Genomic DNA, 26221 nt, shown 5'->3' on the forward strand with positions numbered 1-26221 from the left:
TTCGAGAACCTTCCATTATCTGTAGACTGTTTATTACTGGATCTTGGTTTAGCTTGATGAAGACAAATTCTTCAATAATTGACATCTGACCTTTCGAGAACATTCAAGTATCAGTAAACTGTTTTTGGCTGGTTCTTGGTTTAGTTTTATGATGCCACCTTCTTCAATATGCATGTACTGTACCATGTTCAGTTGGTGTACATGTGTGTATATATATATATATATATATATATATATATATATATATATATATATATATATATATATATATATATATATATATATATATATATATATATATATTAGAGCTTTCTTTTGTTTATTATTGTAAACTCCGGTTATTTCCCACGCTCATCAAAGTATGTCGAAAAAAATATTTTGTTTCTCATCTGGTAAACAAAGTATTCAATCGTATATTATTGCTTAAGTACAAGTTTAATGTGAGTGATTACATAAAGATATAAAATAGGTTAATATGATGAGAATATTCATAAAATGCATTTCTTCGGGTCAAAATCTGGTAAATATTAAAGAGGAATTCAAACAAGCATAAACATTAAAAAAACATAAGAAAATATTTACATACATCTGAGTTAATGAAAAATGCTTGCTTTAGTCTAGTACACGTTATCGAAAGGTTGTAACCAATAAGTTAGCAGTAATTTTCTGAGTGACGTTTTTACGCCAATCAGTATCAGCTGACTGATGAAAGGAAGATATAACTGCGACCATAGGATAACCTATCACGAGGAATCACAAGTTATTAGCAATCAATCGGATTTTATTTATTTGCCATCGTATCTTTGAACATATTCCCTTCAATGACATGTGCAGATTCCTGCTTCTACGGATAAAAATATGAGAAGTTTGTATTGGCAAACTGTGTGATCGTGCACGTGTATTCTTTGAAATTTAATTGTGTATTGTCTAAAATATTGACGAGTTTTAATAATCAGCAATGGTATTGTAACAGATCTGATGAAAAACAAAATAAGTTTTAGCAAATTTTGAATAATAGGTTCGTAGTGAATATCTATTTGATTATTTGTGTGTATTCTGACAATTCTTTACATATTATCCCTAATGGATATATCTGGAATAGTTGTGAATGTAAGTGAAGAAGTGACTTATAACATTAGTACCGATGCTGACTATAGTAACATTCCATATTTTGGACAGATCAAACAAGTGGCAGAGTGGGAAATAGTTTTAAAGTCTTGGTTCTTCGTAATCATTATTTTCTTTTCATTAGTTGGAAACTTTTTAATTATCATAGTAGTTTTAAGGAACCGTTCCATGAGAACAACAACAAACTATTATATTGTGAATTTGGCTGTGGCCGATTTGTTGGTTACATTCTGCTGTATGTGGGTAACTTTGGTTGATGACGTGACGGAAGGTTGGGTTCTAGGAGCTTTTTTCTGCAAGATTAACACTTTTACACAAGGTTTGAATTATATATATATATTCTACTTCAAACAATACGCCAACCAAGTTCCACTACATGTATACATTTACCTTAAAATTGAGTTAAAAAAGATGTAAAATACCTTAAAGATAATTTATTTTCTACAGACACATTTATATAAATATTATTGTCCTTTTGAACTTCTTTTACGGAATATAGGACAATTTATATATATCCGTTATCATTATCTACAGATCTCAGATCTTTGAAAATGTGATGGGCAAATTATTTCTCTTAAGGATGATTAGTTTCCCTAATTAATTATTAAAGGACTGACATTAAGTGCAACATTGCATTTTGTTGACTAGAACGTAAGTCTTTATGATAAATGCATATCATCCTTTTGAAGTATGAACTTTTAAATAGACGAGAGAATTTGTCTTCAGAGCTGCTTGTCAGAGTGCACAGGAGTACAGTAGCAACGATTTACAACTAATTCTCGATATGGGAGCTACATTAAATTCCAATGAAAAAAAGTTAGAAATCTTCTAGGTAATATAATGTTGCATTTGATGCTTCAAAACCATTTCAAACATTTAATGAAAAAGAGTGATAGATCGTCTGTATTATATTATCTTTTAATATCGTGTCATCTTTTTCGGTAAAGTGAATCCTTTATAGTAGAAATTCTAAAAAGGTTATATTATTTTCTTTAGAGACTAATTTGTAAATATTAAATTCTATATAAGTAAAATGAAGTATCAATTTGTCTTTCACGACCATGACGCTGGTACACTGTATTCATCGTTGCCTTAAAATTAATAAACGCTAGTCTTCTTTCCGCTTTTATGTATCTCTGCTGTGATGAAATTGGAAAATTTACCCATCATTTTTGTTCTGGTTTAGAAAGACATCAAAGGAGAGGAATGATCAAATATTTCCATTGTGAAGATTTTATATTTTCAATTAATATATTTTATCTAACCAGCGTATACTGTCATGACTTAAGTCATGTGACAAAATGTTTTCGCAAATGGGAACGATAATTTTCGACATGATTCAGAATCGATAACGCTTTTGGTCGTCACTATGTTTGACCTGAGGATCGTTATGGTATATCTTTCTGCACAACAGAAACCGATTTGTTCACCGTGTCTAGTTTTCCTTTTCATTTTTCGTTTACCCTGTAAGTGACATATTAATAGGAACTTTTCGAGATCGTTTCAAGAAAAGCGGAGGGCGTGAACCTTAACGGTGCCCTTTGTCGAAACTCCCAGTTTTTGTTTTGTTTTGTTTTTGGTTCTTTTTTTAAATTGAATCTGGGTTATTCATTAACTTTAATTCCTACGTGCGTGTTTTTTAGGTCCTTTTCGTATGTGTCTATTTTCTTTATGTAGTTGTTATCCCTGAATTACACACTTTTTGATGACAATTCGAATTCCTGGTTCCCTTGATTTCTGCTTTAAAAAACTAACAGCAAAATAAACATATTTAACATTCGATAATACCCGAAATGTTTTTTTAACGCAAACTTTATTGTCTATACTCATACTAGTTTTAGAGGCATTTTAATACAAAACGAATAGCTATTACCCTTTTATTTTCATTTTGATACACATATATATTTATAATATGTAAGGGTCTGAAAAATTCCCACCGATGTTAGAACTCTCAAATTTGCAATGCAAATTTCTGGTCGTTCCCTCCGCGTGACTGGAACTCATACCGCTGTGACATCTGTGGCAACACCGCCGGTACTAAGTCCAGCGCCCTAGACCATTCGGCCAGCTAGGCTATATAAATACATAGCTTTCGCTGGCCAGGTCATTCCTCCTCGTATGATTAATCTAGGCTGTAATTTAGTACACGATGTATTGTTGTACGGGGCAGTTTATTTAGGTGTTATTATGTAGGATTGAGGATCAAATTAACGATATATGTCACAACAACTCAATATTCTACAACGTCTCAGAATGTGACGACCTTATTCACTACACTGCTCCATCGGATCAAATTGATACAGGGAAGATAAGGTAAGTACAGAATGTACTGAAAAATTCCTAACAATGTTAGAACTGTCAAATTTGCAAAGCAAATTTTTATTCTTTCGATCTGCGGGACTCGAACTCGTACCGCTGTGACATCTGTGGCAACACCGCCTGCACAAAGTACTACCATACATCGTGTGCTAAGTTACAGTCCTACATTAATCCTACGAGGAGAAATGACCTGGCTAGCGAAGACTATATTTTATATAGACTAGCTGGCCGAGTGGTCTCGGGCACTGGACTTTGTGCAGGCGGTGTTGCCACAGATGTCACAGCGGTACCAGCTCGAGTCCCGCGGAGGGAACGACCAAAATATTGCTTTGCAAATTTGACAGTTCTAACATTGTTAGGAATTTCTGAGACGTTGTATATATATTGTACAACGATACCGATAAAGAAGTTAATACACTATAATAAAATATATAATGAGCAAAATTTTCAGTCAACAAATGACCTTCGCCAATGCCTTAAATAAACTGAGTGTTTATGTGTGTGTTTGTGTGTGTATACTATAAAGTATTTGCGATTTGAAGTATCTCTGAAATCTTAAAGCGATTTATTTTTCGTCATGTTACCCATGGCAATAATGCGGTGAAACAATAGACTTAATGCCCTGCCTGGGAAAGATTTTCAAACGTTCATTTAATGTAAGTGGTGAAAATATTACCAAAGTCTTAATTGATTTGCGTTTAAGAAGAATAATAATAATCCACAAACATATTAATAGTAAACTTTTAGAACCTATCTCTTCAAATTCATGCTGCAACATAATTTTTAAACAGATACTTCCAATAATTACATGTATATATTAAAATTTCTCTTACTTCGCTTCAACGAAATCTGATTATTTTATACCTTACTCCCTGTTAAACATTTGTCCCTCAATTCCCGCATTAAATTTCTTGTTCCATTTCAATAAATCTCATAATGATAGTGAATGTTAAATACCGTTTAAGGCTTCAATGACAATACCAGTTTTCAACAATATAGAAAAAAACTGTTAGCCTAAAACAAGTGTTATATTTATTTCTATCAAACAGTAAAAAAAGATTTTTATCGATAATTATTAGTTTTATTCATTTTTGTTTGTTCATATAGTTCCGAGGTACTCGATTCCTTTACAGTAATGGCATTTCTACAGGTATTGACGTATAATATTTCGTACAACCGAGTAAATACTGTCTTACGATATGATAAATCACAGATCATATATCTTTGAATAATGGATGAGTTGTGTTACTATATTCATGTGCGTTTCATGAATAATAGACCATGCGTTTTCTATAGTGTGATTATGATATATATACAGATTTAGATGATTTTCCACGAATTACGTGAAAAAAAATATCACGTCAAAAGTGTTTTACGTTAGGATCATAGTGTTATAACTCAACTGAGCAATTGATGACACTCCCGCTTTCTTTTTTATTTTATTTTGTGGGCGTTTATATTGCTGATGCTTTAATCAGTTTTGTTTTCGTGTGACGTCTTGCCTCCCTTAGAGTTGTGATAATTCACTACATTGTGTAAGTAGATCGTCTTTGCTTCATAAGTTTAAATTTAGGCCATTTTTAATTTTTTTTTATCTATGTGAATCGTCCCTGGCTGATGATTCGCTATATTTGTGCCGATATTCCGAATTACTTAAATATACCACCAAGCACTTGTATCAGTTCTCATTCTTATGAATGTGAACACAAACTTTCAAGGCTTGCTTAAGATCAGTACCTCTAAATTTTTCATTATAATTTAATATACTAGACAGAAGTACATCCCTTGTATACTCATGACTTTTCCACTTTTAGCCATTATAACCACCAATGTTACTAAACATACAATACATGTATTTAATTTACTTACAAATTAACATAGCTTTTATGAAGGGTAATAATTAAATGAACCAACTGATAAAATTCAAACAAAAACAAAAGGAAAGTCCGTATAACTTAGGTTAAAAACATATGGAGGTTGGAAATCACCGCAATGGTTCTGACTTGGATGGGAATGGTGGGTTGAATCCGGTTTTAAATATTGCACTATACTACCCGCTTTCATGAAGGTTTATTATTTTCGATGTATTTCAACACAAACGGGCAACATAAAATTGCCACCGGTCAATATCAGTAAAAAAGTAAAAATAAAAGGATCTGAAAACAATTTATATGAAATTAAATACAAGTGACGGGTCAAGTCAAAATTACCGAACAGTTTCAAAATAAGTCTTGAACTTTGTGGAAAGACGCATCAAGATGGAAATAATGAACATACAATTGATTGATTGTTGGGGTTTAACGTCCGACCAGCAATATTTCAGCTATATTCAGACGCTGAACATGAAATGGATGATGAAATGAAAAAAAGGGATGGGAGACAAGGATAATAGGGTCGAAAAATTTTGATTGCCACTAGAAAAAGGGAGGGATGGGTAAGGTCGGGTAATTTAGCCTCCTGTGGCGGAGCGCATAGGTTCCTACTCCTATCAAATACCACAGCAGGGTTCTGTAACGTGCGAGGTACGTGACATCTTTCCCAACACGGTGCACCATTATGGTTGGCGGTCAGGTTTTCCGTATTACAGCCTGACAACCCCAACATGTAACACACCAGGGAAACACCATTCCACCACCTGGGGCACACATCCCAGTAGCTCTGTGGGCAGAGCGCCTAGCCCCTGGCTAGGTTTCTGAGCACTATTTAGTCGCCTTTTACGACAAGCTTAGCTTTTAACACCCGGACCTGCACGGGGCTACAAGTGATTTCTACAACAATTCATTTGTTGACATTCTAAAAACCCACAAGCAACTTAAAAAAAAACAAGGTATTTGTGATGTCTTTTTCCTTTACCCATTAGTAATTTCTTCAATTATTTTTTTCCAAGAATGTACCTGGCAATGTGTGACATTATGTGTCGTCATTTTATCAGTATCATTGATGGTTTCAAATATTTATAATGGTTTGGTCCTGTCCTTTAAATGCCTCGTGCGGGTCCGGGTGCCAAAAGAATAGGCCCACAGCAGCGCTACGCTTGTCGTAAAAGGCGACTAAAAAGTGCTCAGAACCTTAGCCGAGGGCTAGTGCGTTCTGTCCACAGAGCAACTGGGTTGTGTGCCCTAGGTGGTGAAATGGGGTATCCCTGGCGTGTTACATGTTGGGTGGTGCACCGTGTTGTGAAAGATGCCACGTTCTTCGCACGTTAAAGAACCCTGCTGTGGTATTCGATAGGAGTAGGAACCTTTGCGCTCCGCCACAGGAGGCTAATTGCCCGACTCTACCCACCCTTCCCTTTTCTAGTGGCAATCATAATTTGTCTATTATCCTTGTGTCCCATCCCATTTTTCATTTCATCATCATTTCATGTTCATCGCCAGATTATAGCTGAAATATTGCTGCTCGGGCGTTAAACCCCAATAATCAATCAATCGGTAACAATCAAATGATTTGTTATTTTTCATCTGCCTCTAATTTTAATTTACACTCAAAACAACATCAAAGGAGACTAAATTCAAAACTCTAGATAAATACGATGAATTTCGTATCGTCTTTACGATTGTCGTAGTTTTTCAGAGCTACTTAAAGGTGTGTTTACAATTGTTGAAGATCTTTTGGTTATCTCAGTAATATAAAGATTATATGATTACCACCATTGCATTTGTGGCATTTCACTATATCTGTTCTTTTTTTATTGCATCTCATAGGACTTTGCTTATAATTTCTATGTCTCAACATATACGTCATGTAAAGCTTGCCAAGCTAACCGGGATTTTGTAATGTGCGAAACTACTTATAAGTTAATAATGTTTTGGATCATATTATATAAACTTGTCAACTCAAAAGTTTTATCTACCATCATCTTCAACCTGCCGAAGTCTGTAGTTAGTGTTTACCCTTCTAATAGTAGTTTACAATCAAGTTTGAGCTATTTTGGTGTTGATTGTTTTAGGTTTGGTTAACTGAAATATATTGCTGAATCATTTGGAAATGGCAAACACGTGTTTTGATCGAGTGAATTAATCTTTGTAGTGTTTTCTTCACATAATTGTACCAGTCGTCTATACTACCCTTGGCTCTGTACACTTCTCGATTCAACTCTGCCAAAAGGTACACTGGGAGGATACAACTCATTTCAACGTCACAAAACTCGAATGAATCTCGACGTGAGCTTACCATATCCTGTTATAACTGTTTCATTATTTTTAACTGTGTATCGATTGTTGCTTTCTTTAACCACAAAATTAAGAATCCAATGAGCGATGAATGAACGGACTATAAGATTTGATAGATTTGAAGGGGCCATTTTCCCCAGAATTCTGACCATAAGTAGGGCCAATTTCAAAAAGTGTCGAAATGTCCCGAATTTTGATTGAAATTCCAATAAAAGGCATCTACAACCTCACAGTATATGATTTTTTGCGTAGTGTGGTTAAAGAAAAAGAATTTCTATTCGGACATGGTTGGTAATGTGCTTTTAAGTGAAAAAGTAACTTTTTCGCTAAAAATATAAAAAATAACTGGAACACTAAATGTTATGTAGTTTATATCGACAATGATTATTATATAGTGTCTATAGCTCAACTATACTGACAGTCGTACACTGCAGTAGTTTAAATGTGAAGGTTTTTAGTTCGACTCTGACCCCTGACAGTCGTACACTGCAGTAGTTTAAATGTGAAGGTTTTTAGTTCGACTCTGACCCCTGACAGTCGTACACTGCAGTAGTTTAAATGTGAAGGTTTTTAGTTCGACTCTGACCCGGGAATATTTTTATGTTTTGAATGTTTTGTAAAAATGTCATCATTAAGATGTCATTTCTAACTTTCTATGAATGATTAGTCTTAGTATATCACAGAAAAGTTTACATTTTTAAAAGTTCGTGTTCCTACACCAATTTTCCAGGTGTAACCAAATGTATCTTGGAATTGTGACGTATTTAAATGCATGATTATATCATTTACTTGTTGGTGCGTTTAAATGAACAAAAATGCCGGGAAAGTTGGCCCAAGCCCTCTCCCCTATCTGTATTGTGTTATTATATAAGAAACCACATTTTGCAATCAACAGTTTGCTACCGTTTGATTGTGTTATTAAAGTGAACAATAATAGTATATTAGCGGACTATCAGCACCACAAGCCTTGCCGCCTAACCGTGCTAGACTTTGGACAGTGAGGCGGATAGCGCTGGAATGGAAAATATTCCAACAAGAATAACACACCATTATTTGCACTACATTTGAGAAGATGTTGCCCATGGTTCATTTAATCAGCAAATTCCACGTTTAACAAATGTCTATCCCAGTACATTCTATTTCCCTGTGTTGTCTGTAGTGCGACCATTGAATTTGTTATCTTTAAGGGGGGGCAAATAATTGACCAACATACTACGATATTTGTTTTTAATGTATCAAAGCAAACGCGTCTCCAGTTCAGTGCTAAAATCAGATGACAGGTACATGTGAACCTAATACAAATAAGCATTACTGAGTAATCCTCTTACTCATTCTAAATTTCTCGATAACATTAAGTAGGTTACGAGTAGAAGAAAGACATATCATTTATTAGGTATAGTACTATCAGTACAGAAATTGTGACAAATTACAAAATATGATGTATCGATGTTCAATAAATACAAGATAGTTATGTTCTATCGTTATGACAATCTTTTGATTGATATTTTGTCGATTTCTATGTCTTCATATACTCTTGAAAGATAAACTAATGAAATATAGCGCCCAATCGATAATTCAGTTCGTTGGAAATGGTACATATGAAGATAAAGTAAAATAGTAATTGACGAATTCATTTGTCAAATCTTCTGATTGAAAGTTCAGTTAAGCAAATATAAAGCTGGTAAACCTCTAGTTTAAAATGACTACTTCCTTTTTATTCTATATATATGAAACAGTACTAATTTCAACTGCTATACGTTTTAAGTGTGATTGCAATACAAATCAGAAAAAAAACGCAATGCATATGTGCTGGTTTTGTTTTATTAAATTATCTTTACTTGAATATACCGAGATGATAATTTCTTTACAGTTCAAAATGAGCTTCCATCCATAAAATTGATACCTTAAGGAAAACATTTTGAATTTTGGTTAAAATTTTCAATAATTCTACTTTTTGTCACTTTTTTGGCCGAAACCAGCTCTTAATTACTATATACTTCTTTATACATGTAATAATAATTGGTAAACTTAATTATGACTTCAAATTATGACACACATTTATGTATATGAATGGTTCTTTCAATGTTTTTTCCCTGTTAAAATAACATGCACAGCTAATTTGTAGTAAGGCGAGTATTGTTGTATGCAAAATTAAGACGACCAAGAGAGATTGCATTCATTTTATAATATCATTGTAGTGATAATTGACAGAATAATGTATTAGTATAGAAAATACTCATGTATCCTGTGCTAAATCAGGAAACGTAGACCAGGCCAACAATTCTTTATAAAAGTACAGTATAATCTACTTAAGTAGAATAGGTTACTTCTTAAGAGAAAGAAGTTCGTTAATGTGTTTTATTGATTTTATTGATCGATCCACTTAAAATTCGTTTGCTAATCAAACCTAACAGACACATGAGTTTTGTCATGTGTAATCCTTAACTTTTGATTAAATATTATGTTGTTTTTTTAAATCACGGTTACAAATTTTTAATCAAATAATGAAAGTAAGAATGAATAATCGTCTGCTCCTACTTCGGTGGGGAGATATATAGTTTTTTTTTCTTGTCCGTATATATGCCCGTCAGTCTGTCAGTCACGCTTTTGTAAGCGCAATTTTCCCCAAAAATACTATGCCATATTGGATGAAAATTTGTAGATAGTTAGGAATTGATAATTTTATGAAGTTATGTACAATATTAGGAATTTTGATCCACTGAATGTTGTGGAAGTAATCCCTTGTGAACTTTGGGACGGGAGACACAAGTTTTTGAACAAACATTTACTACATGTATAAATTGCTGTAAAGGTTTAATCCAAGAAGACAAGATGATTTGAAAACGATTTTTATTATGCATTCACATGTGAATTTTCTGTTTACGTCATACTAGCAGCAAATCATCAGCCGCTAAATTTCACAGCTACATGTATAGCAGGTGCGCCTACAACGTTATGATTATAATGAAGATATTTTTCTGCTTATTGCACTGGGGTAGGAGTTGAATCCCGTGTTAGTGCTTAAAACATCAAACTATGTATAAAATGATGAACAGATGGTCGGTATGTCTAACTTCCTCTCAGTGTTAATTGCAAGTAATAGCGTGCTTTCATACTGTCATTCCAACCATTCCTTATCTATTTACTGAATAGGATTTCGCAATACATGGGAATATACTTATCGATAACAGTCGTTCTTAATTTGTAACGATTAGTTTAACATTTTCCTTAATATTTCACTAACTTACAGTTTTCATCTTTTTAGATAGTGGATTGAGTTATTTAATTGTTCAAAATGTAAATGATGGATGCCGTGACCCATTATATACTAATGATATGTCTGTATAAGTGCTAATTTAAACTGAGTATATATCGTGAAGAGTTAGAATCATAAGATTGTATGAAAATATCTTGATGAAAATTTAAATAACTGAAAAGATTACATAGCAATGGACGAGGTGTTGACAAGTCAAGTTTATTCGTCGATCTTTACTCGTGGTCTAATTAGACTTTCTAACAATAGTAATCACAAAATTAGAACATGCAACAAGAACATAAAGATGTCACTACTGGCATACAAAAATAATTTGAAACGAAAAATTGAAGACCAAACGTCATTAAAAAAATAAATCTGTCAATGAAAATTCAAACTACGGATTTTGATTGTCAGATTTTACCAAGAGACGTTTTTCTAACTTGTTGTTGAAACGAACAGACAAGCACCCCGTTGTGTTTGTGATTACTGTTGTTTGAAAATCTCTATAGAAAAGATAATGATAAGACAAATACCGTAAAAAAATCTTATGTCAAATATACAGATCAAAGATTATGACTGACAAGGAGCTTTTTAATACTTTACTGATGACGTCTTTCAGTAAAACCAGGTATATTGTAAATCAAGGCTAATTAATGGAAGGAAATACGTAACAAAATTGTCACCCAGAATAACAAACAAAAACAAGTCATTTTAACAAATGCACCGAAATCGGTCCTTGAACAAGTTAAATGGTGGTTGTGATGGTTCACAAAATACCATAAAATGACGAATACCGTGGTTTTAAAAATTGTACTAGAAAGACAAAAATGTTTAATTGATCTTTATGATAAGGCATAAAAGTTGTGTATAGTTCTTAGGTCGTTTGACGACTCAATATAGGACTTTTTGCCCATAAAAGATAAAAAAAGACAAATTTTGTTGTATTTCGTTTGAAAACATTAAAAGAAAGAAACTCTTTACTTTGAAATTTTTATGACAATGCCTATATAGGTCCTTACAGCGGCCACGTTTAATGACGACACTTTAATTGAGTTGTTGCCCTTGAAAGGTAGAAATTTTATAGAAAGATGTGGTATCAAAAAGGCATGTGTGTGAGGGAATGAAATTTTTATTAGAACACTCCAAAGAGAAATAATAAAACTTATGTGGTCGTTTTTTAAACAAATGTTTGGTTTTTAGTTTACAACATTAAAACTGTTAAAGAAAGACACTTTTATTGTGGAAATGATCCTAATTTCCAGGCTAACAAAAGTCGTCACAGGGTCTATGTTATCAACGACACCATTGGCTTGATTGCACGTGAAAATTAAAAAAAAGACGTATTTTCTGGGTGTTGTTTGTGAGCCGTAGCATATTGAACTAAATCCTAATAGTTTAATTAAATAGCAAGAGTTCAAGCTGTATGATGATTCCTTCATGAGGTTTTTCCCCTTAAAAGTTAAAAAAATAACAGTGCTACTTTCAGGTAAATGATACGCTAATGTGCTAATACATTGACCTCAATGATAATGTCCATCCATGACGATGATTTTTTTGTACCAGGTGTTTATTAACTCCTTTGTACATGTATAAGAATAATTCAATCATATTTCTGTTATTTCAATGCCAGATACATACGTAAAGCTTCACGAGTGGTGGCTTAAGTGGCTTGAAAAGAAAAGACTGCATATTTATATCAATTGAAAAAATCATATCTTAAGGGAACACGTTAACATGTAAATTTTATAATCTCTTTTTTAAATAACAGTTTTATGATTATGAAATACAAATCATATTAATATTGAAAGTTTCAGTGCTGTACATGAGTTTCAAGGAGTAATCTCTCATTAACAGCAATAGAAAAATAAGGAAAGATTTAAATCAAAAGATGAATTTCGATATCTACGATGTGATCGAACTGTATGGGTATTTAATGGGATTATATCTGAATGAAGTTAATTTTTTATCGAGAATACAGACTGTTCAGTGATTCCTACTTCAAATGTGCGATGGTAATATCTGTTTTTATTTAAATTGACAAAATACATTGTAAGGTTTTAGATTTTGCTGTATTTCTTTTTGTTATCTTCACTTTTATATTCTTTATTACTAATGTTTGTTTAGCTATTTATTTCTAGTACTTTATGTGTGTACCGTTAATTTTAAAACGTAATCTGCATCATTCAAAGGACAATACAAAACGAAAGCATAGTTTAAAAGATAATATAAGGTGAGTGGATATGGCGAATAAGAGAAAACAACTCCACCAGGATGAAAATTGTCAACTAAGGACCAACCATGGGTCTTCAATAAACGACGGTGAAACCTTAACACCAATGGACAGGATGCAACAGACCCCCAAAAACAATATTATACACAGGTACAGTGAAATAGTTGCATCTATATACTCCAGCAACTGTTTCACTATTCAACAGTAATTTCATAGTTTGAAATAAAAATCATTGATTGTTACAATAAAGAGGAAAACCTCTTTTTTTGCCAAAACGGTCTAAGGTAACATTGAGTCGACTATTAGACATTTCCTTAGATAACCCAACGATTTTTTTGTTTGTTTGTTGGGGTTTAGCGCTGCTGCAGGCCTATTCTTTTAACATCCGGACCTGCATGGGGCGATATCCCAACGATACTTCAAGAATTTGACATTTGATAATTCTGGAGACGATTTTGAGATAGTTTTAAAAACACAGGCCCAGGTTAACAATAATGTTGGCAAGATAACTTCTAGCCCGCCTACATTACAGCAATTTCCTATTCATAATAAAAGGGACTTTATTCTGATGATTGATTATCACTCACTCTAATGTAAATTGTTTAGTTGACAATTTTCATTTAATGACACGGAAAAGCACTAATACTACAATGGAATCTGTTCAAGGTTTAGGATTTGATGGTTGTGGCCAATATGCAATTCTTCAGTTAATTGAAAACGTATTTGTAACTAACCATCTATAGAAGATCCTGTATTCCTATCTAGTTCAGAACTTTATTGTATGCACCCTCGCAAACAAAGTGTTTGGGGTAAATAGGAATCTCACTGCATGCATGTTTATCTGTCGACTTACTTGTAACCGGAACTACCACTCAACTCAAATGTGATGATTAGCGTACGTAACTCCTAAGCTGATTGAGAGATTTTGATAAAACTTTTAAGGAAGGTTGTGTATTATATAAAGATGTGTTTCAATTCATACAGTTGTTGTCCGAAGCAACCGTAAAACAATTTTAAAGAAAGATCTGGCATCATGAAGTCATAAGCCTGAGGATATAATTTTGGAAGAAAACTTCGAAGGGAAAAATCAAACCTATGTTTTTTTTTTGAATTATTTTAATCAACTCCATTTGAAGCGGGGGTATTTTCCTTGAAAGCTCACAATATGTCTACTGAACAAATGTATTTTTTGTAATGTTTAAAGAAAACATTTTTTCGTGATCTAAATGTATAAAATAATAATACATAAATAAATATCTGCGTACGACTTTCCACAAACGTGCATGATTTAACGATAACCATAGCGATATGTTTGATTTTATGTATCACAAGTGGCTGCATATATTTTTGTCCCCAGAGTAAACACCGCTCAAACATATACCATTTTGATATTCACATGATCACAGAAGTTATTTTTTATTGTTTAAATAAGAAGCTAGAATAAAGATGCATGGAAAGGCTATAATTCAGTTTTGATGGTTGCGTGCAGACCTCAATAACATGTTAATTTGATTTCTATGTAACATAGGTAGTATTTGAAAAGGAAGATAGTTCAAAAATATAACAAATTAACAATTTTATCATACTTACCCGAGTCCCAGTATACACTGAAACTGTAGCTTCCAATACTAAATGATGCAAACAGAAAAATATTTTAAAAAACCAGAAAACGTTTATTAGCTAATGTATCTGACTCTTAAGTAAGTTATTATGGTACAATGCATCTTTACAACGTTAACGTCCTCTCACACGATCATTAGTCATGTGATTTATTTTGTTTTTATTGTGTTTTTTACAACCTTTTCCATTTAGCAGTTAGTCTATGGTATTTTTTATTACAACAGATAATTAGGTGACTGAGGGAACTACACCTTTGTAGTTAACACTTGCTTTGCTTTCATTAAAACACTTATCTTGGCTTTGCAACTACTGATTTATGTAAGGATGAAGGATGTTTATTTTATAATGATGCTTTGTTTAACATTTACCTGCGTCAGATGCTCGGTCGAAATTAATAATATATAGCTTGTATTCATAGTTGACTGAGATAGGTGTCCAAGTTGCCTATATTATTGTTAGTTTAGAATGAAATGAAATGTGTTCGATTTATTATTACATGTGTAAGACATGAACTTGTTTCAAATAATATATCATTTTAAATCCTGAAACAATTAATCAATGAAATAGAACAAATAAATTCATGGTATTTTATGCAAGATTAAAATAGCATAAAAATCATTCTTACGTCTTATTAATATGGATTTTAGACTCGGTACTCAAAAAGATTAATACAGGCGCACTGAATTTTGAATTTTTATTAATACGTTTTTCCAAGGAGACTTTAGTGCACATACAATTTTTTTCACAAATGATACACGTTCATATTACTTTGAAATGGTTGTGAAATAGTTGTGATGTTGTTCTAAAATTCTTTACCCAGTAGTTTATATTTACTCAAACGGTTGTTGAATCAAAGCTTTAGTTCATGTTAGCGTGCTATATTTTCTAATGCATACAGATGAAACAGCACGATACAAATTACAGCTTTACAAGGACTGAATTCTGTTATGTCCTTAGGGTCGATCAAATGTTCAGACATGGATTAAATTGATATGCAAATAACCAATGAGCAATGTATCTCCTGGTACAGATATAACGCGTGTGTCACGGAAAGGTTCTTATCTTTCTTGCCGGCTTCAAGCAGCGAATAATTTATATACAGATTGTATTTCAAGCAAGAAATTTTAACGTCATTCACATGATCGTTAATTTCAAACAATTGTATTTGTTAGATGTACTAAATAACAGTTGCAGGGAAGTCAATTTGTCATTTTGTTCGACAGTGTAGTTTTGATAGAGGCAAACATACTTCAATATCTATACTGGTATTTAATCATTTAAGTACCAGTCCACATAAAATTCAGAACCTGCTAATGGTAAAGTGATTCATGGTGTGGAAAGAAATACACCAAAAAGATGCTTTTTAAGTCTACATATGCTGTATTTTCACATAATGACAATCATTTCTGCATTCAGATCTGTACTTTTTAGAAAATCATACATTCATCTCCCACTATCTTCTGGATTGATCAAGTTCAAGAGTAATCAAGGGAACCAAGGTTATAGCGGTAATCAAAAGAATGCAATCCAGGGACAAAGACCAGACATGGAAAACAGACATACACAACAAAGAACATAAAGTAACTAAAATCATACATACAAAGTAAAAAAAGCAAATGAGCAAGTCGGACTCCACTAAGAACTGGGAGCATGGACCAGGTGCATCGGTAGGGTAAGCGTCCTCTGCTTTTCTAGAAACACCCACCGAGTTGCTCATAAAAGTCAATTCCGGGGTAGACAAACGAGGAAAGGAAAACTGAACCGTTGAATAAATCAGTTTTCATGTTTCACTTATACAAATATTTAACGAGATAAATTTGGTCTTATGATCCATTGCGCCAAACAAACATTACTGACCGCTCGTGATAAAGAATAATAATGTATGAATTCTACAGCTGCCCAATTTTCATTTGCATATATTTGATTTGTTCAACTTAATTTGAAAGTAATGTGACATCGTTTATATGATTTAATCGATTCATCGTAAGTTCTAGTAGATATAGTATGCATTTCCAAAATGTGATGTCTGATTTTCATTAACTAACTTATGACGCGCACAACATTTTATTTAATAAAAAAAAACTATCAATCTCAAGCCCTATTATTGGAACAGAGCGATAAAACACATGTAGTCTAAAAATCAACATGTAATAGAGTACGAGTTATATAGCTGCTTAATGACATCAGATTTCAGGTGAAACAATGCCAGTAGCTTAGGAAAAAATATATGTGTTGCTAATGATATGATATTGGATGTTATTGTATAAACAATTAAATCACAAGACTATTAGTATGAACATACATTGTTCGTCTTTCAGATCGTTTAGCGTATACCCATTTGACTAACTTTTCTAATTTTCCTTTACATTTCCATGAAACTCACTCTACAAAAATGACTTAAATGGATTTCATCGATTTTATGAAATATATGATTAATAAAACGACTAAAATAAAGATTTAAGTTTCTTTTAATTCTTATCTACTTCCTCTCCTTTCCATCCAATTATCTTAATAGAATGATACAAAAGGATAACATTTCTCTTTTCATTTTATAACACATTTAAATGTGCAGTCCATTAGTTCTTTGGACGTCAATATTCTTTTAAATTAGTCGATTCTCTGTAACTCCCTAGTGTATGGATGTTAGGAGATTTCATTTGGTTAAGTTTTGACAGTAAGATTTCATTGCATATTACATTTTCAACAATGTACATATTAGTCGGGTCAAAACACTTCTTAAGTGTCAACAAAACATATTCGCCACCTGTAGTTTTAAAGATTGACCACTGTTTAAATGTAAAATTTATAACATACAGGTTTAACAAAAATGAAAGAGTTCACATAATTAAAACATAGTTAACAATGACCATTTACAAACAGTAATACGTCGGACATTTAATATGATTGGTAAGGGGAAATGGAACATTGTTATGTAGATTATTTGGGTTTTGTATTGTTCGTTTTATTTTTTTTTCAGTTCTGTCGGTTGTTGCAAGTGTTTTGTCGTTAACCTTGATAGCATATGACAGATTTTTTGGCATTGTGTTTGCTCTTAAGGCACATATGACAGACAGAAGAGCCCGAACATCATTGTTGTTGATATGGATAACATCAGCAATTATAGCATGTCCAACGTTGATCTACAGACAATTAAAAGTGCGAGTATGGAGTAATCACGTGGAACGCTGGTGTGACGACGAATGGCCTGTAACTTCAGCTGTTGAAAACAATGTCACTACACATTCAATGCCATCTAGAAGTGTGTACTATGTATCCGTTTCCGTCATCTTATATTTCATACCAATGATAGTAATGACATTGGCATACTCTCGCATAATAATGAAATTATGGATGAGCGCTATACCTGTCGAAAAGATGGACAGACGAGTCGAAGCTCAAGCGAGAGCAAGAAAAAAGGTATCAGTTGACTTTATACAATATATTATTATTACAGGGATATTAATATTAGATATGTATAGGGAAATTGAATAAGTGATGGTCAATAAAAGTAATCAAATTTTACTAGTTTTTACTACTCAATTTAAAAAAAGATTTATAACAAAATTGTGTCATTTTGATCTTATGTCATGGTAATCTGTTGGTTTCTTTTTTTTTCTATGCGAAAGTTTTAAACGTACATATATATATTCCTGCAGCTCAGGCAAAAATAGTAAGAATTAACCATGCGTCATGTGAGCACGTGGATATTTTCATCATCAAAGCATTAGCACTTATTGATACTATGGACACTATACGGTGTTATTTTTTAAAACTCTATTCTAGATTTAATGTCAAATTGAATATTAAGTTATAAAGACGTGTTGGAATACGACTGGTTTCTCATGTTAATTAATCTTATTTCATCACGCATTGCTCTATTTTGTGCAATAAAGTACTAAAGCAAACGTTTTAGAACGTGGTGAACAATAGTGTAATCAGCTTTATAGTTGTCTAAGAAATTAGCTTCTATTTGATGACTTTTTTGAAGGTTTTTAAAAAAGTATATTCTTCACTTAAGGTATGGGAGTATATGGCTAAACACGGTTGGTTTCGAATAGCCGTTAATGGATGCTTAACATACAATCAAGCAAATTACCCTTAATATATCAGGTCGGGTTTAATAACCTTTCAAATAAAGGTATACCATCAGAATCAATAGAAAGTTGAATGAAGTGGCTTAATTACAATAATCATAATTGCTTTTTATATTGTAGAAGTGTTTTGATATATGTTAAATTTACTTTAATCTTTATATGGTAACTTGTTAATCTCATGAATGGTAATGAACGACACAAGAATGATACATAAATTACAGGAACTGTTAGAGAGTAATCAAAAGAACCACGGTTATAGCGGAAATCAAAAGAAGGTAATCCAGGGACAAAGACCAGACACGGAAAACAGACATACACAACAAAAAACATAAAGTAACTAAAATCATACATACAAAGTAACAAAAGTAAATGAGTAATTGAGTTATTACATTTCTTAGATCTCGTTTGTGTACATTTCGGCAATTAAAAAGTACAATGCATAGAATATAAAATCATTTATAAATTGAAAAACATCTCACTTTCGAAACTTTGCAGAAATAAATGTATTGACATCCAAAAAATATAATATGGCAAGAAAATGTACGTTTGTAAATTTAACCCTTTAATATGTTTAAACGTGTAACAATCATTTTAAAACAAACAAGTCATATGTGGAAGTCTTCGAATTCATTAAGACCAGTAGTCCTCCAGTTTCGTTGAAATGTTGAACGTTGAAAAGCATCACGTTCCACATCTCGATTTACGAATCATTGTGTCTCTCTTAGTACGAGCTCTTATGCTTAGTCCTTCTGTCCATTTCCAATTATTTATGCTTGATATTATAGTCCATTTGATTTCTAAAGGATTATGAAAAAAACCTTTAAAATAATTTTTATGTAAAAATTCTTCTAAAAACAAATTGGCTAACACGTTTTTAATATCATACGAACTCATTATGCATTTAACTAAAACATTTATCGAGAAATAAAAAAAAAAGTTTCCGATAACTCCTAATGCAAAATATTCAATTAATATATCCATAGTTTTAGTAGGATTGACCAGAGTAAAGTACTAGCTATTTGTATATGAATAAAAACAAAAACCATGTGATTTATAAATGTTAAGTAATGAAAACGTACCGACTGCAGGTCTATCCGATATTCAAATGATTTTAGTGGTTTGTAGCTCCCAAGCTTGATACACGCCTAATTTCATGCATGAATTACTGGAAATGAAAACGTCGAACGTCGTATCCGAAACATCTTATCCTCTACTGGGCCTTTGTGAACATTTAACCCATTCGTACATACATACATATATGTAATTATTGTTGAAAGGAAGGTCCTACTCAAAGTACACAGACCTCGATTTGCCTTTGACTTTTAATTTTGAAATTTAAATGTATGAACTACAACTTTTATTTTTAAATGACCACTGATTTGACTTCCTATAGTTTCAATATTTATTTGTAATATTGGAAAATAAAATAAATACGAACATTCTTGTAATTTATAGGACAAGACAAGGTTTTGACGACATAAAAATATATTTTGTGAACTTTTATACATGAGTATTTACAAGAGTCTGAAATGTCCGTACTACTGGCTTTAAATGTAAAACCAAGACCTAATAATTTTGTGCCGATTTGACAAAAAACATTTTTGTTTGTGCCGTAAATGAAAAATTATTGCGTCCATTGTAAAAATAATTTAACAGATATAGTTGTATAATGATATATTCAGCTTGTTTGGATGTTAAAGCTTACACATATCTGTCCATCGTAATTGTAATAATGTTCATTTCGAATTATTAGCTGTCTACCTATCCATTTTTTTTATAAAATCGATAATAAATGTCTTTACCAAAAATAAACCGTTTCGTGAGATTGAGTATTTATTGGTTTACAGAGGTATCCAATATAGTTTCTGTCTTTTGATAGGTCATAGTTATGTTGGTAGCCATTTTGATAGTGTTTGCAGTATGCTGGTTACCATTCCAGGTCATATTACTGTACAGTGAACTTCGTTCTAACAGAGTTCAGGTAAAATATAATCTGATGGTAGTAGTAACCAGAGTACATCTTACATCCCTTTAAAGAGTATAGTTCAAGTGATGTGTTACTTCGTTTCAACATGGGTGTAACCCTATACTTCTTATATTCCATGCCACCATTTGAGTTGCATTATACTATCGATATGATTGCAGATATGTTCAATCGAGAACAACCCATTAATTCATTAATGTAGATATCCATTTTAAATATTTCCATATTTCGATTAAGATTATAAATCAAAACAAGTTATGTCAAATAACTATGTCGTACACAGAATACCATTTTAATACAATGTGTCTGTACATTAGCAATGTACCCGAAAACATTAAAACAATACACAAAATTTAATAGACATCTTAGATAACTAAGTGTTATAGTATGTTTGAGCCTATATATCCTACTAAGCAAGGTGACCTGCATACCTGACACTAGTTAAAACAAACATATGTCATTCCAACCAAAAAGTAATTTATATACATATATTAGTGTTTGATCGTTTGCATTTTCTCTAAGGATTATTTGATAATGGCACTCATTTATTGTAAACATCTCTTAGATGTATGTATATTGCCATCAAGTACATATGTTTCATATAATATGTGTACAAGGTCTAACAACAGAAACTGCCATTCTGTAATGTTAATGTGTGAAATGCTACGAGAGAAGAGAAAAAGTCAAGTGTTAATAAAATAGCGCATATTAAACAGAAAGATGTTGTTTTAGAATTTAATTTATAAATATTAACGCAGCTTGACCACTGCTCCATCGGATCAAATTGATACAGGGAAGATAATGTAAACTTATAGAAAGGTCGGAAAAAATTCCAAACGATGTTAGAACTGTCACATTTGCAAAGCAAATTTATGGTCGTTCCCTCCGCGGGACTCGACTCGTACCGCTGTAACTTGGCAACACCGCCTGCACTAGGCTATATATTAATCTATGGCTGTAACTTGACAACACCGCCTGCACTAAATCCAGCGCCCTATACCACTCGGCCAGCTAGGCTATGTATTAATATATAGCCTAGCTAAGTTACAGACCTAGATTATATATAGTCAAGCTGGCCGAGTGGTCTAAGGCGCTGGACTTAGTGCAGGCGGTGTTGCCATAGAAGTCACAGCGGTACGAGTTCGAGTTCCGCGGGGGGAACGACAAAAAATTTGCAAAGCAAATTTGCCAATTCGAACATTGTTTGGAATTTTTCAGATCCTTCTATCCTTACATTATCTTCCCTGATCCGATGGAGCAGTGTAGCGAATAGAGTCGTCACATTATTAGACGTTGTATATTTAAATAATTATATATGTATCTATTTGTTTTGTTTTTGTTTTTTGTTTTTTGTTTGTTTTTTTTTTTGTTTGTGTTTTGTTTTGTTTTGATTTTTTTAGTTTGTTAGGTTGTTCGTTTTCACAACTGTTGTTATAAATGTACGGACAGAAAGCCATGCGTTCGAACAATGTATTTTACGAGGATAATGCATTAGTAAACAATTATCTTGCAAAGAAAAAGGGGAGAGTTTTTCATGGCGTGACTGCAACTTACCAATTATGCGTGAATTAGTAATGCTTAACAGCATCCTATAATATTAGTTTCTATTTTAGCGTTATGAATGGCAATATAATCTGGCATTTTTATTTCAGCTTGGAGAATGGTATTATAATTTATCTTTTGCTGCTTACTTGATGGCGTATTCAAACAGTGCCTTAAATCCGTTGATTTACACTGGGTTTAACGAGAATTTCAGACGAGGTATGGCTTACAAACAGTATCAAACTCATCAGTACTCTATAAAGAACATAACATAAAATTTACAGTGTCATGATCATAAATATTTTATGTTGAAGTTGTGTCAACAGGGTATTCTGTTATCTTGTGTGATTAGCATTGTTAAATACCTGATATAGTATTTAGAAACACACCCTATTATAAATTCCCACGATAATATAGTAGGAGCTGCGATAAAGGCAAAAAATGGAGGATTACAATATAAATTTTGATTTTTATAGACTATCAACTATGCATACTAGGAGCATTTTTCTAACCAGATAAAAAGTAATAAGTTTATTTTTGTTATGTACATGATATTGGTCGTTATTGATACTATGTACATTTTGATATCTGTGTATTGCATACATGTTTAACACCAGTTTTTCTCTACTTCTCTTATGTCTGCAATATTGTTTCTCAGTGTGTAATATTCACCAAACGTTAAGGACAAAAACACACATTTACTCTAAAAAGACATACATTGAAGTTTGCGATACATGTGAAGCAACCTTTTTAATTCATAAAAGAATTAAAATAACTTTTTGTGACAGAGCTAGATATTATCTTTCAGATCACACGTTTGTAATGTATATTTTCCATGCTTTTTTTAACTTCCCAAGAAAAAATTATTTTATCATCTATTTTCATTATTGTAGGTATTCAGAGAGTTTGGATCTGTATTTCATGCCAAGAGAAAAAAGATATTTACCACAATGGGTATTCTTATGGCCAATCGTATGGATCACACGATGCGACGATGCCGACATCATTATAGTGTATGAATGATTAACGGAGCTTTACCCAACATTTTGTGACAAATATTTGTTTTGTTAATTGTTGTCGTTTTATCTAGTTATATCGATGAACTAAAATTGTTTTATTCTAGATGACATTGAATATGGCTTCATATTTCCTTGAGAGTCGAACTTTTATTTGGTGTCGTTTACTGCCTGATGACTATTCTATTAACAACATTTTGGAAGATAATATTTAAAGCGAGCTAGTAAGACAAGAATTATTTACTATAAAGTAGACATAACAACAAGAAACAAACAACAAACAGTTGTCAACGTATAAAACTATTATAGTAAATATGTAACCGAACTTCACAAAAAAAAACACAAAAACTAAAAAACTAAGAATATGAACATTGTGCAACAGTAGGTAAAACAACAAGTTTACAATGTATTTAGAAACCACTTTCAAGGTTTAACATTTGTATTTATATCTATCTATAAAGAAACCAATACATTTTGAGTAATACATTTATATTGTTAATTTGTCATTAATCATTACAGGCTTTTTTCTTAATATGTAGTTTGCGAATTATGTAAATGTAAATGCTTTTTTAATATACTTACATGTATATTTGCAGGAAGACTATTTCGATGTTCATTGTTAATGGTGCTTTGGAATCAAATATTATTGTATATACGTTAATCGTTATTTCAAGTGATTTTATGGTTGGCAACATTCTGTAATGGTAATACAATCATATTTGAATTTGTTATTGTTACTACCTTAAGAGACTTAATAGTTTCGTGGTAAAACTGGCGATAGATTTTGTTTTCATTTTTGATCTAATAACTACATATGTTGATATTTTCTGATGAAACGCAATATACATACCATGTTTTTTTCATTGATAGGGATGAAGGTGTGGTTTATCAAATAAAACTGTTTCAACATTTTGTTCTGTTTATTATTGGCATGGCCTCATTTGGTCCCCCAAATTCGTCATGAACCTAAAATGTTTATTACAGGACAAATAAAAAAATACAAATTGGGATTTTACTATTTCACTGGTTTAAACCATTATGTTTTGAAGAATTCATTCTATCTTACAAATATAAAATGAAAAAATCATAGCATATAGATAACGTAACGCAGACCACAAATAAGTCATAAAAGGACCAGTCCAAATAAAGTTCAGACATTGCACATGCTAAAAAAAGATTCATGGCGAAGAAAAATCAACCGGACATTGTGTTTTGGTCTACATACATGTACATGTATATATGTTATACTTTATAATAACGATAATCCTTCTTGTATTGAAGTATGCATTTCGGAGACAACCATGCATTCATCTCTTTCTTAAATCGGTCTAATCAAACCGATAAATAAATGCCGATTTCAACCACAATTTATAGAACTTTAATCTTTTATAACCGATATAAGGTACATAAATAGCTACATATATACAGTACATGCATACATGTAAAAGACATTGACATAGAAATAAGACAAACAGTTACAATAAGACAGAAATATACAGCACATAACATAAATAGCAATTAAGAACAAATCAAGCAAGGTAACTTAAGGCAAAACAGGTGGAATAAAAACAAAAATAAATAAAATCAACAAAAATAAGATTTTGGGGTCGCTGTTCCAAGCATAGATTAACAGTCGCTAAAACCAACACAAGAACATTTTTCCCTCAAAGCTTGAAATCATGGCTTTGAACTGATTGAAGTTCGGTTATTGCCTGAAGTTTTCGGACAGAGATTTCCAGAGGGCTGGAGCAGCGTACCTGAATGATTGTTTCCAATACTTTATTGTTTTTACATGTGGTATCCGTAATAAATTGCTGTATCTGAAATTGTACGAGTGATATTGTTTACATATTCTCTTTATTCTAAAGAATTTACAAGTTCATCATAATTATTACAAGCATTCGATAACGTGTAATCATCTTCATAATTCTACAAATTTTTGTTATCAATAAAGTAAAAAATATCATTGATAAATGTATTAAAAAGTAACGGTTCCAATATTGAGCCTTGGGAAGCGCCTTTATCAATATCTGCCCAATGGCGTATAATACCACCTGTCTTTATTTGCTGTTTTCTGCCAGAAAGGCATGACAACATTAAATTACATACTTCCACAAACAGGCCTTAAAAGAACAGTTTACATTGTGGGGGAGGTAGTCAAATGCTTTTGATAGGTCCATAAGAATGGCAGCCAAATATTTATTTTGTTCCAAAGCAAGTTTCCTGTCTTCCAAAAGTTTAAGTAGAGTTTTTGACAGCCACGTCCTTTTCTGAATGCACAGTGAAATGTATCAAAATATTTTCATAAAGTCCTGAAAGTTGCCAGCACTCTTTTCAAACACTTTTAAGAGTGGAGTATGCTGACAGGTGTTTTTTCATGTCCTTTTTTAGAAATCGACTACAATAAAAAAAAAATCATATTTTTTTTTATATACCAAACTATTTTCATATGTAAAAATACGAGATTCAGCATTTCTAATCATGCTTTCATTTTGGTAATATTCAAAATATTTTACATCAGAGTTCTATTTTCATATTGTTTAAGGTAAAGCACAATGTACGACATATTCCCCTAGTTCAATGTCCTTACATTCTGGCAGTTCATTGTCACAGGTCTTCATTATTATGTTACATGGTATCATCTTCTACTGGAATCACAGATGGGCGGCAGTTGGTTGTATTAACCTCAGTTAGGATGAATGTCAGGTCAAAGGCCACTCGCACTAACGAAACAAAAAGCTTTCTCCAAGTCCGTATATGGAGTATGGATATAATGAATATATATAAGAGACAACAACCCGAGGCCACCCATTGGTCTTTAATGGACGACGAGGAAACCCTCACATCACTGGACAGGTTG

The 26221-nt window shown here is 32.3% G+C and overlaps 1 protein-coding gene across 1 annotated transcript; it reads left to right on the plus strand.

Annotated features, from left to right (window-relative positions):
* The first annotated feature begins 630 nt into the window (after positions 1–630).
* Positions 631–24267, plus strand: LOC148619087 (substance-P receptor-like). Its single transcript, XM_088578628.1, has 5 exons — positions 631–1447; positions 17703–18142; positions 20699–20800; positions 22456–22564; positions 23239–24267. Exons 1-5 carry the CDS (start codon positions 1084–1086, stop codon positions 23355–23357), a joined length of 1134 nt encoding a protein of 377 aa, XP_088434754.1. The 5' UTR covers positions 631–1083; the 3' UTR covers positions 23358–24267.
* Positions 24268–26221: the final 1954 nt, after the last annotated feature.

Source organism: Perna viridis, chromosome 4, assembly GCF_037379345.1.
Source record: "Perna viridis isolate PV_CMFRI_1.1 ecotype Kerala chromosome 4, ASM3737934v1, whole genome shotgun sequence".
Lineage (NCBI taxonomy): Eukaryota > Metazoa > Mollusca > Bivalvia > Mytilida > Mytilidae > Perna > Perna viridis.

What these genes read in the sequence shown, in the direction of transcription:
- LOC148619087 (XM_088578628.1), top strand. Translation starts at nt 1,084, where the DNA reads ATGGATATATCTGGAATAGTTGTGAATGTAAGTGAAGAAGTGACTTAT. An exon ending in GATTAACACTTTTACACAAG is followed by an intron (nt 1,448 to 17,702) that starts GTTTGAATTATA and finishes TTTTTTTTTCAG; the next exon opens with TTCTGTCGGTTGTTGCAAGT. An exon ending in AAGCGAGAGCAAGAAAAAAG is followed by an intron (nt 18,143 to 20,698) that starts GTATCAGTTGAC and finishes GTCTTTTGATAG; the next exon opens with GTCATAGTTATGTTGGTAGC.